The sequence below is a fragment of the Epinephelus lanceolatus genome, chromosome 20 (genome assembly GCF_041903045.1).
Source record: "Epinephelus lanceolatus isolate andai-2023 chromosome 20, ASM4190304v1, whole genome shotgun sequence".
Lineage (NCBI taxonomy): Eukaryota > Metazoa > Chordata > Actinopteri > Perciformes > Serranidae > Epinephelus > Epinephelus lanceolatus.
In genome coordinates, this window is record NC_135753.1 from 8,762,131 (window position 1) to 8,774,629 (window position 12,499).

The 12,499-nt window shown below is 38.7% G+C and overlaps 1 protein-coding gene across 1 annotated transcript in view; it reads left to right on the forward strand.

The window, feature by feature from the left end:
- avl9 (AVL9 homolog (S. cerevisiase)) overlaps positions 1–12,499 on the forward strand; it is a 41,263-nt gene that overhangs the window by 6,294 nt on the left and 22,470 nt on the right. Inside the window, exons 3-4 of the mRNA XM_033638664.2 lie at positions 9,487–9,572; positions 10,403–10,474. Of these exons, the coding sequence (XP_033494555.2) occupies positions 9,487–9,572; positions 10,403–10,474 (158 nt within the window). The remainder of the gene's footprint in view (positions 1–9,486; positions 9,573–10,402; positions 10,475–12,499) is intronic.

Genomic DNA, 12,499 nt, shown 5'->3' on the forward strand with positions numbered 1-12,499 from the left:
TCTGCTGCTATTTGGTGGAAAAATACCACTTTGAATGTGGTGTTGAATTTTTATAAAGGTGGAAAATGAAGTGTTTTTTAGATCCTCATATGGCAGCTGACAGTGAGCGGATGAATCAGAGATTCAGCCTGTTTGATTTTGTGAAAGCAGGTGTCACTTTTGAGAAGAGAAACAGTATCCAGGCTGTAAAGAGAGATTAGGACTGTGTGTGATAGTGAGCTGACTCATGTGTGTGTGTCCTGTGTGTTGTGGCGGCTGTCATGTGACAGTCCTGTGGTTTCACAGCTGCCGTTCATACTGTCCTGCGAAGGCAAACAGGAGGAACTGAGTCAAAGTTCAACGCCCATCAGACACTTATTCTTACAGGATGGGCAGCTTCTGTCTGCTGTGGCTTTTCTGCTGGTCAGCTCACTGTTTGTCGAAGTAAGAAGTGAAAAATGTTTTCATGTTGCAGGAGTAAGCAAACTGTTCCCTGCACAGAAGATGAATCTGTCAGCCTGAATGAAGGCAAAAACTTGAGACAAAATCTTTTAAGCAATCTTCAGCTCAGAATCAGCACTGCAAGATTCCTCTCGCAGATATCTTTTGTGCTGCTCTTTACATTTCTGAATGTAGACAAATCTTCAATCCCTGTCGTATATTAGTGTCCTTGTGTTTCTGCCGCTCCAGCTGACTGTTAGCTGATTAAAAAACCAACAGTGTTGTGAGCGACTCCCTCTGCACTGCGGCTCATAAAAACAGCAGTCACACTGATACCACTGGGTGTTGGTTACAGAGGAATACATGGAAAGGAAAACTACTACAGATGAACACAATCACCACACAGCTTGTATTAAATAAGACGGTTTAGTTGGACATAAATGACGACACAGTTACTGTCATCTTGCCTGATGCAGCCTTTCTTAAAGCATCCTTTTTCATTATTTTGATTTGTCTTGACCTCCTGCATTCTTAAATTAAAAAAGCTAATGTGCAGGACAGGTCTGTTTTTGAGCAATTTGGGGGTCATTTTGGTCTGACAACGTGTGCCTTTACTGTCATTTTGCCTGTCTTTGGACCAGGTGAAACTGGACAGTCCTGGACTATGGCCACATCCACACTAATACAAATATTTGTGATCTCCGTGCACACAAGCATTTCAGAATTAATCTTAATCCATACTGACAGGTCTGAAAACACAAATCAAATGGCCATTCATGTACACTGGGCATGCCCTTACTGGTGTAAACAGGAAGGAGATTGTCTACTCTGTGGTTGGTAGCTAAGTTGCAGAAGATAATAATAATAATAATAATAATACCAATACATTTATTTGTTACAGCACCTTTCACAGAAGTGCTTCACAAGATACAATGGAACAATCATTACAATAAAACATGCAATCAGTAAAAACAAAGGCAATAAAACAATTAAAACAAAGCTACAAAAAGACAGTAAAAGAAAAGACAATAAAATATAAAGCAAATACAGGCTACTGTGGAGCCAAAAAGAAACAAACCAAAGAACAAGCATAAGATAATACAATTAAGGGTGGGACAAAGGCCATTTTGAAAAGATGGGTCTTCAGTTGTTTTTTAAAAAATTTACAGTTTACAGCAGACCGTAAACCCAAAAGGAAGTGAGTTCTATAGTAATGGAGCCACTACTTCAGCCAGACAGCCAGTAGGTCCTGGTCAGAAAACAACAATATATGGATGGAGGAGATCACTGATGTATTCAGGTTCCTGACCGTGAGGGCTCTGTACATGAGAACAAGTATCTTGAACTGAATCCTGGACCTCACAGGAAACCAGTGTAAAGAAACAACAATGGGAGTGATGTGGGTTGACCTGCTGGACCTGGTTTACAGCCTAGCAGCAGCAATCTGGATTATTCGAAGACGGTTCAGAGATGCTTTGCTCAGGCAAGTAAAAAGAAAATTACAGGAGTCCAGTTGGGAGGACACAAAAGCACAGATCATCATCTCTAGCTCAGGTCGAGACATCACAGACCTGAGCTTTGCAATATTTCTTAGTTGTATAAAACAAGTACAGGTTAATGATTAAACATGATAATCAAAATGCATGGCCTGATCAAAAATAACAAAAAATTAAAGTTTGACCGCAAGCTGAAGAAAGGAACCCAATACTCTGGGAAACCTTTGAAGCTATACTATCTGAACCTCCGTCTTGTCTGTAGCCCTGTTTAAATAGGAATTGTGCAAATTTGCAGGAAAGCCCAATCAGTCTTCTTCCAGCATTGGCAGTATAAAAACAAAATTCAAGGAGTGCAGCAAAATGCCGCCTGCCTACTTTTGTTTATACAGAATGTGCCTTTTTCGGGGCAGTGGGGGGCGCGAGAAAAACGTGAGGCTCAGTGTGTGACTTAAACAGCCTTGCTCCGAGGGAAGCCGCTAAGTTGGCCTGTTCTTCACCGTTCCTGTCATTTGATGGTTAAAGGCCTCTTCATTTGCGAGGACAAGGGGGGCGCGCAATTCTTTGTCTCCCCAGTTGCTCATCTTTACAGTGTCTGTCAGGTTTGCATTTCCCCCTTGCCACTAGTATTAGCTGCTCATTCCGGCTATCAGCTGTTTCCTGTTTAACCACTGCCAGTGGGTCGCACATGTAGCGTCATCAACAGCTCCTCCCACAAGTCATCAAAAGCCCTCCCGTTGCGGAACGGCGCCTCGTTCTCTTTAAACCAAAAAGGTTCCGCCAATATGTCTACCCTACGAGGCGGAAAATTTGGCACCTTGGATCAACTCGCCAATCCGGCTCTGTGTGTCTAAACGCTTGCAACTTGCCTGCAAAACGGCCCAACATTCGCTGAAAATCTGGCTGTGTAAAAGGGGCTTGTGTTTAATTGTAAGTAGTTGTTTGACATCTAGTCCTTGATGGCAATCAGGCAGTTGTAAAGAACAGCAAGTTTATTGGTACTAACAGGCTTAAACAAAACAAACAGTTGAATATTGTCAGCATAACAGTGATATATGATATACCTGTGATCTGGCTGATAATGTGATCCAGTGAAAGCATGTATAAAGCAAATAATATAAGACCTAAGACAGAGCCCTGAGGTACACCACAGGAAAAAGCAGCAGTATCAGACCTGAACGGACCAAGACCAAGATACTACAGAGATGGTGAAAAGTAAGAGTTGTTACAAAGCAGATACGGCAACATATTAGAGCAATACTGGGAGCATTATCCATCATTGGAGCCAGCTGCAAAGCACATGTGGTGTCCGCGTCATTGTTTTTAAAAGTCTCCCTTTTTCTACTAAAATGCAGCCCTGGAGTTTTCAAATGAAAGGGGTCAGCAGTGAAAAGTGGTAGAAACGCGATAAAATTAATGGTTTTTGATGTACACCATTGTCCCAAAACGCAATGCTTAGAGGAAATGGAGCGGTTCATAGCTGCAAAATATTAAAACAAATTGCTGGAGAAAGATCTCACAAAAGAAATTAAAACAAGTACTATCTTTATTATTAAAAACATTTAGTTGTCCTCTTTTTTGTAGCCTTCCAAAATACGCGAGAGATACACAAATTACTAGCTCATGATTACGTGGGATATGTACAAATTTTGGTGCATTGCATTTTGTAGGAAAACATATTAACTATATGAAAACAACTTGCTTTATTATGGGTAGGAATCACAAAAATACGATACGATATTATTACAATGATTAAGTCATGGTGAGATTATTGCAATTTTAAAAGTTTTGCGATGTGCTAAGTATTGTGATAACATATTATTAACATATTATTACCTTTTTTCAACTGCTAATTATGGAAAAACTTTGTCAACATCAGTGTATTTTCTAATAATATATCCTTTTTCAGTCTGTTCACTTCAGGCATTATTATTGCAGCAAAATATATATTCGAACTGTAAAAACAATTGATTTTGTTATTCTAGTAGCTTACCAAAAGTTTCATTTCTATTTGAAATGTTAATAGTTTATACAATAAAAAATGATACTTGACATCTGTGTATTGATAGGCAAAATATCATGATACATTGTTGTATTGTTCTCCCACTCTCCCATCACTCTCCCATTATTTTTAACCTTGTACATAGGATTTAAGTTATGCTTAGTGAAGATAGTTTGCTTTTGTTTTTGCACTGAATGGGAATGCATACAATTTTGTTGTACTTGTACAATGACAATAAAGATATTGATTATCTTTATTCTTCATTAGTTATTGTTAAAAAAATCTCTTTTTCCTTTACCAACTCTTATGATAAACCTAAAAAGCTGAAATAATTAGTAATGCCTCTGTAATAGGAAGAAAATAAAAACAAGTCTCAACCAAAGTACATTAAAATATGTCTGATATTTAAGCAATATCACATGAGAGGGAGTGATGTTATACTCGTATATCGTCACGGCTGTGATTTGGTCATAGGAGACAATCACAGCCATGACGATATACGAGTATAACATCACGAGCTTGAGTGTGATATTGCTTTTATACAACAGTTCAACAGTTAAATAAGCAAGGCTGATTAAGAAATGTTGAAAAATGAGGACAAAATAGATAATTTAAGCATTTTATTTGTCTTCCGCCAACAAAAATAGTTCCTTCAGGACTCTGCTGTCACCGTTGCTATGTAACGCAGACATGGTGCGCCAGGCACTTACTCTTTATATACATTTATCTGCACATTTCCATTAATTGTGCAGCTGGTGAAATAAGTCTGGTGACTGCATGGTGGACTGTCGCTTCACAGGCACAGCCGACTCTGCCTTCTGATCTGACAGTATGTTGCTCCATTGTTTCCTGCTCTCCATGGATGGCTTCCAGTAACTTTTTAACGAGCTCTCACACCTGCAAGACAAAAGTTATATTTTAGGGCCCGACTCCTAATTAGAAGACTAACTTTACACATAGGCTGTGTTAAAACAACATCATACCTGTGCCCACTCACTGTCATGATCTCCCTCGCTTCAAGTCCCGCATCTGACAGCTTCTGTATGGCAGTCGCCCTGAGGCTGTGATTGGTGTAGATAGCTGTTGTCCCCGCCTCTTTACACGTCTTCGGCAGCATCTGTGAGAGTGAGTTTATTCCCAGCAGAGCTTTAGTGTACCAGATATTGTCTGTGTGAGCTACTGTCATCCTGGGCTTCAGATAAAGGGCATTTGCATCTGGTGGAAGTTTGTTTAAATACTTTTCCAGGGATGCAACGCAACTGCTGACCTAACTGACACTAACCGTCAGTTTTGATTTGATTGTTGATTGCAATCAGCTGTGAGGCGGAGTGATACATACACAGTGAAATAACCGTGATGTTGTACTCCACTATCATCACGGTTTTACTGTCTCTCGACCAGTCAGATTGCAGGGCCAAAACTGTTGAATAAAACATCTGTTTATCACTACCCCTGTTTACTGGCACGTCTTGTACTTGATGTTGGTTCATAGGATCAATTTTTCCACTGTGCAGTTTGTTTGTTTTTTTTGTTTTTTTTTTAACAACGGGTTTAAATTCCTAAATGTTTACAGTTATAGCATGCATGTTGCAGTCCTCAGCTGGTTTTTATTGGCTCTTTTAAATGAATTATTGTCTCTGTTTGTAACCAGGTCAGCCAGAGAGTTATTTGTTGTTTAAAATACATTTTAGGGACCTTCAAGTGTGAAATTATCCAGTAAATCATGAGATAAAACAAGAGATTAATCTAACAGCCTAAAAGCACATCTAAACCAAAACGATATTTTTCTTATAGTTTTTATAATCTTGCCGCCCTTAGATTTATCTTGCGACATCAGGAACTGCTGAACCTAACATAAATATTATGTAGAAGCAAATCAGTTCCCTCATTTTCCTGCAGCAGGCTGTTCTTCGTCAGTCCATGCACCTTTTAGAAGCAGCTTTCAGGAAGCAGAATCAACTTTTATCGTAGACATGTGAGTATGAACTGTAAAGCAGAGAGTTGGAGGCTGTATTTTGTGGCGTGGTGCATCTGTGGCCTCAGTCCAGATGCCCCGTTGTTGGACCCCTGCCTCTGCTTAATCTGTGACGTCTGCAGTCTAACCTTTGTGGCTCTGCTGTCGTCTCATCCAGAGGAGATCTTTATAAACCACATTATAAGACCCTCCTCTCCTCAGAGGGAATGGAGGCTGTGAGTCGTGGCATTTCACTTCACTGCTTCCTTTCTTTGTTGATGTTTCTGCACGAGTTGTTTTTCCTGCTAACGGGGCTTCAGGCGATCAGTGATGTGATGGTATAATTTGTATTACTGGGTTGTAAAAATCATAAAAATCTATATCATCACACACTTGGATTCTTGAGCTTAAACAACCATAATTTACTGACTGTTTTCTGAATCATAGCACATGAAGTTCCTGATAAATTTCCTACATTCCACATCAGTTTCTATTTACCTTTGCTTGTGGAAAGCTCTGAATAACGAATATCCCAGTTTGAGAGTTGAGTTGCCAGAACAACATTTATTTTACTTGCACAATAATAAGGATACAAAATACATACTCATAAATCTTCAATTAAAAGCCTGGGCTATTATTAGCTTAAATCACAGAAATCAACAGGCCTATGTTTGGGACGGATCTTTAATTCCTTTCACACAAAACTGCCAATCAGTAAATGTGGGGAAATACAATCAATTTTTTTATTTAAACCAGTATGAATATTACTTGTTTAAAAATTAGGCGCCAGATAACATTAATTATAAATCATTCATTTGATGTAGCTCCGACAGACAGCATGTCAGAGAGAGTGAGTTACTCGAGGATTACCCGGCGTACTGACGCAACACCACTTTATCCTGTTAAACCAATACTCAGAACTTGGATTAATTGTTATGAAAAACCCTTTTGATTCTTTTGATCTGAGGACCCTTACGGACTAAAGGAATATGAATAATTTACAGGTTAATCGGGGAATAGACGTAATTTGAGGGAGTCAGCAACCTGGTTTTATACATCCGAAGAACTTCTATTAAAAAAAAAATTAACTGCTTGGCAACCAGACCAGGCCTCTAATTGAGACAGGCCTTTATTTGTCAAAATGTGTAGCCACACCGGGCTAGTAAAAGGGACTGGGTGTTAAACTAGAACTGGGCTTGTAATTTAAGTTTTACAATATCTATATACACAGAACATACACCAGTAATAAAAGAAAGACAGCAAACAAAAAAACAAACCTAAGTAGATAAATAACCAACAGAAGCATTTTGCCATAAGGTCAGGATGAAATTTCTTAAACTGTGTCCTAAAAGCTTGCAAGAAAAAGAACAATTTCAGCCTGTTATTGTAGACAAGCAATAACAAACTCTTTGCTCAAAGCATGGTGGGACATTTGGTCATATATTGCAGGAAAAATGGACAATGTCTCAGATGTCAAGCGTGTCTTGAATGCTCCAAAATGAATCTGTTCGGGAGACAGAGCCTGCTCAAAACTGCATGACATCACTCCTCAAACCTAATTAAGTACACAAGGGCTGCAGAGTCACTGGTAAACAGACTATTGTGTTGTTTAGTTCACAACAAATATCCTATTTTATAAACTCTTCATAATGTTTTGTGTGTAAAAATCTTAATTTGTAAAGTAACTAAAGCTGTCAGATAAATGTAGTGATGTAGAGAGAACAATATTTCCCTCTGAGATGTAGAGGAGTAGTAGGAAGAAAATACTCTGGTTAAGTACAAGTATTTCAGATTTATACTGAAGCACAGTACTTGAGTTAATGCACTTAGTTACATCCCACCTCTGGTTGTACCGTCCACTAGATCAGTGGTTCCCAGCCTTTTTCTTTCAGGGACCCCTTTTCTATCATCGAGTCAACCGATGACTCCTGACTGACATGTTTCATGGATATTTCACATTATATTCAATACTCAACAATAACAATACAGAACAACTAATAAATTGTACAATAACCCAAGTAGTGAACACAATAATTGTAGGAAGTCTGTAAAATCAACGCGAGCAGTTATGTCAGTCGGAGGCCTCTACGTCTGGAAGACAGACAGGACAGGAGAAAACTTTTCTCTAAAAGTTTTCTTAGAAGCATATGGGAATGGTATAATTATGAGTTTTTATTTCTGGTGGAATTCACTTACATTTTAGTGTGCCATCAGCTTATTAATAGCATTTTAACCTAAACAAAGAAAAGTGTAAAATTTCTAGAAAGGTAAGTGTTGCTTTAACTGCGTACTCCTGTAATGCAGGGTGAGGCTGTTAGCAGAGTGAAGGCTCTGTGATTATAGTTTTTCACCCACCATGCCCTTATTTCTTCACAGAAATGATTTTTCAAAAGGCCCATATCTCACACCACTTACAATCAAGAAGGCTTTGTGGCCCCCAGGTTTGAAATCAGTGTCTTAGAAATTACATTTATATGCAACTTATTTGAAACAGGATGGCATGGTGGTACAGTGGTTGCCTCACAGCAAGAGGGATCCTGGTTTGAACTCAGGGGCCGGGGGAGTTTGCATTTCCTCCCCATGTTCTCCAGATACAATCCAAAGACATGCAGGTTAGGTTAATCGGTAACTCTAAATTGCCCGTAGGTGTGACTGTGAGCGTGAATGGTTGTCTGACTCAGCCCTGCAATAGTCTGGTGACCTGTCCAGGGTGTACCCAGCCAGCCTCTTGCCCAGCGTCAGCTGGGATAGGCTCCAGCCCTCCTGCGTCCCCTAACAGGACAAGCGGTTATGAAAAATGAGAGAATGAATAATTTGAAACAGCAGATATGTTTTTGAGGGAGGCATAATGCCAAGATAGTTACGATTTCTCAACGTATCAACGAAACTCAGTGTATCAGCAAAATGTTAACTGACAGTGTATTTTATTTGTTTTTTGCCACACTATCCACTTGTAGTGACTATAACATTATTTGTCTGTTATTAACTCTTTTATTAACATTTAACGTTAATCACAATCTTTCCATAAATTTAACCACAGACAGGTCACAGTCCTGCTCTTTCTATGTGCAGCGTGGTACATAACTTAAGTGTTTAGTTCAAAGTAACGTTGTCTCTGAACATCAGAGGCAGCGATTACAGTCTCACGACAGCATAATTATTAAAACACTGTCGTATTATACAGATGTAATTTCTGGGAGACAGGTTTGGTAATTATGAGTCTGAACATGCAGAACAATAGGTTTCAGTTCTTTAATGTCAGTGATGTTTAAATTGAAGAGGGAAAAAAATAATCTGCTGATTGACATGTAGGAGATGAAAAGCTTGTACATTCTGGCAAGTTTATCCAGTTTGGCAGCTGTGATGTCTTTGAGTGTAACTCTCTCCTTTGTACTTTACTATTATATAACCATCCTATCGTCCTCTTGCTGTGCAGGTGCATGCATTGATTGTTCTACAGTGTGAATCCTGCACAAGAGGAAAGCTGAACTGCACTTACACATGATCTGTCTTATGTCTGTTGGATAGGATGCTTCTGTCATGGAGGTCATGAATGTTTTGCAGATCCTGATGGGTACTCTGCACAAAAAAAAAAAAATCATTTTATTGTGTTGCAGACACTGTGTTTTTTCACCTGCCACCTCTAAACGAGGACATGAAGTGTGTCTACGGAGTTTCCTGTTATCGCCAAATAGAAGCAAAGGTCAGTCTTTTCTTCACTCTTACAGAGCCACAAAGCCTTGATTTTGTTTTCTACCCCAGTGAATATATGTGGCCAAAAATATGTAGACACCAGTGCAGGGAGAAATACTCACGATATTTTACTTTTGAAGTAAAACTAGCCGCACCACATGGTAGAAATATTCTGTTACAACTAAAAAAAATTAAAAATGTGAACTGTACAAAAGTAAAGGTACAAAAGTATTCACATCAACATATTCTCAAAGTACAGAAAGTAAAAGTACTCCAAAAAGTACTACAACCCCAAACTGTCAAAAGATTGAAGAGTAAAAGCTTAAAAGTAAGACACATTATTTAAGTTAAATTTCTTAGTTAAAAACAACTTAAAATTAAGTTAAAACAACATATATCAAACCTCTGTACAGAAAAAAAGTCATTTTTTTAATTGTCTGTTACAGTAAATAACTTTAGCAAACAAGTAGTGAAACTCACAACTCTTAACTCCATAAATATATATATATGTGTATATATATATATGTGTGTATATATGTATATATACACAGATATATATGTATACACACACACACACACACACATATATATATATATGTATATATATATATACATACATACACACATATAGTTTTGGCCATGTTTACCACATGCACACAGGGCATCTTCATCTGTGTTCTTGATTTGATTAGAAGAAAAGAAAATGAAGCATCTCCTGTTTCTTTTTTTGTCTCATGACTTCAGTTTTCATGAGGTGGTCTGCAGAGCGATTCGTCATGCGGCGGTCTCACAGTGTTCGCTATGTGGGATAATAGTTATATGTTTTAAATGTCTCCTCAGGCCCTGAAGGTCCGGCAGGCTGACGTCACCAGGGAGACGGTTCAGAAGAGCGTCTGTGTCCTCAGTCGAGTGGTGAGTCAGTCACAGGACGATGCTGATTTCAGTCTCAGTAGCTTTACATGCTGTGAGTAGTGAACTCACTGACCTATGACATCACTGCGATCATGTAAGAAGTGAGAGGAGGAGGCAGGTATGGGAGCGAGGAGGCGATAAAAGAGTCAATATGGTGGGTCCCAAAAGTACCACAGAGGTTTAAATGACTTACACTCAACTTTTTAATGGTGTAAGGTAGTTTCACCACAAGACTACAGGTTTATATATGACACTGAAGTAACCATTAGATCAGGGCTGTCACACTCCTCTTAGTGTGTTATCAACGCAAAAGGCACCCTGTCTTGTCTTTATGACATGAACTGGGCTTTCAACTAACTTTAGCGTCATCCTAGGTAATACTTGAAGCTAAGAGCAAATGACGTAATATAAAGAGCGAGAGTGTCCATGTAGGGCAGGAGGGAGGGGAAGTGGATGGGTCAAACAGAACTGTACTTTCATCCAGAAGGTCAGAGCTCATGTCCTGTGTGAAACCAAAACTCACTCAGTACGTTTACATGACACGAGAAAAGATTGATTTATTGTGAAAGTCCGACGAAAACCAGGCTTTTAAAATACATGTAAACATGTTAGTCCGACTAAAATTGTACTTAATAGAATTTCTCAAAGTCAGACTAAAACACCTATACAATGCAACTGTGAGTCAAATCACTCCTGCATGTACAGTATACAGTCAATTGGACCCAAACTGGCCGAGGCACTCCGCACATGCTCCCCAGTTTCCGCCCCTGGCTTTGACCTGGAAGTTGAATAGCATTAAATGCGTAACAGAAGAAGAAGCCAGTAACAACATGGAGATATCTACATCCAGGCGTACATTTTTTAAAAGTTGTCTACCATTGTCCCGGTTTGCTGTTAGCTAACCATAGCTAACTTTTTTGTTTGGTCTGTGATGCAATAGGTCAACTGGAAAAAGGTCCAATACTAACAAGCTGAAAGGGGTCATATCGCCACCCATGGTAGAAGAGTCGGACATACTTCAGTCAATAAATTGACTCCCCTCCCGTGCTTGCATACTGGGACAAGGACAGTGGTCCGATTAAATGGCCTAGTTGAGCTATAACTGTAGCTCGACTTAACTGTGCATGTAAACACACAGATTATTGTTTTAACATAACATTCTGCAATCAAAATACAGTCTTTTCTCTAACAGGGCAGTCCAGCAGCAATCTATCAGTGCTGTATATTACATTTATATAACCACAATACCAACAATTTTAATTCAGCTCCAGCACTATTATATTAAATTACTTAAGTTGTTACAGAAAAAGAAAAGATCATATTATATATCTGCATTTACTTGGCGCCTGCTCCCTGCAGGTATTTTGTTGATGAAACTGTGTTAAGGGTTTATATTCACTAAATTAAGTGCATTTAATATAAAAGACCAACTTATTTAAACAATTGAATCACTTTTTTTCAAATTGAGGACTTTTGGGTGATGATGTCATAAAGAAAATTAATTTGAATGTAACACTAATGAGATTTCCTACAGCCCTATTTCTTGGTGAAACAGCAGTGTACACAAGTGAGTTCTCATAATAATTACTATCTCGTATCACATATTAAAACATTTAGGAAAAGGATTTAACATCTTTTGAATTTTTTTAAATTCAATTTTTGGATATGTTTAAAGCAATGTTTTGAGCTCTTGCTGATTGAAAGAAAGAACATAAGCACTATTTTCTGACTCTACTGTAAATGATTAATTGAGAAAATAATTTTTTAGATGAATCAATCATGAAAATAAGTGGCGTGAAATGGGGTTTCTGAAGCTATTCGACCATCAGACGAGCAGCTCTGATGAATATTTTAAGGTTTTCTTATATTCAGACAGCCAAGATGTAAGGAGATGTGTTTTACCTGCTTGACAGTTTCGACTGAGACTCCAGTCTTCCTCAGAAGCATCATCCGACGTGCTGCTGATGAAACTGGTGCTCCTGGTGTCTGTGGGCATATAGTTGCAAGAGGATGCAAACAGTATGA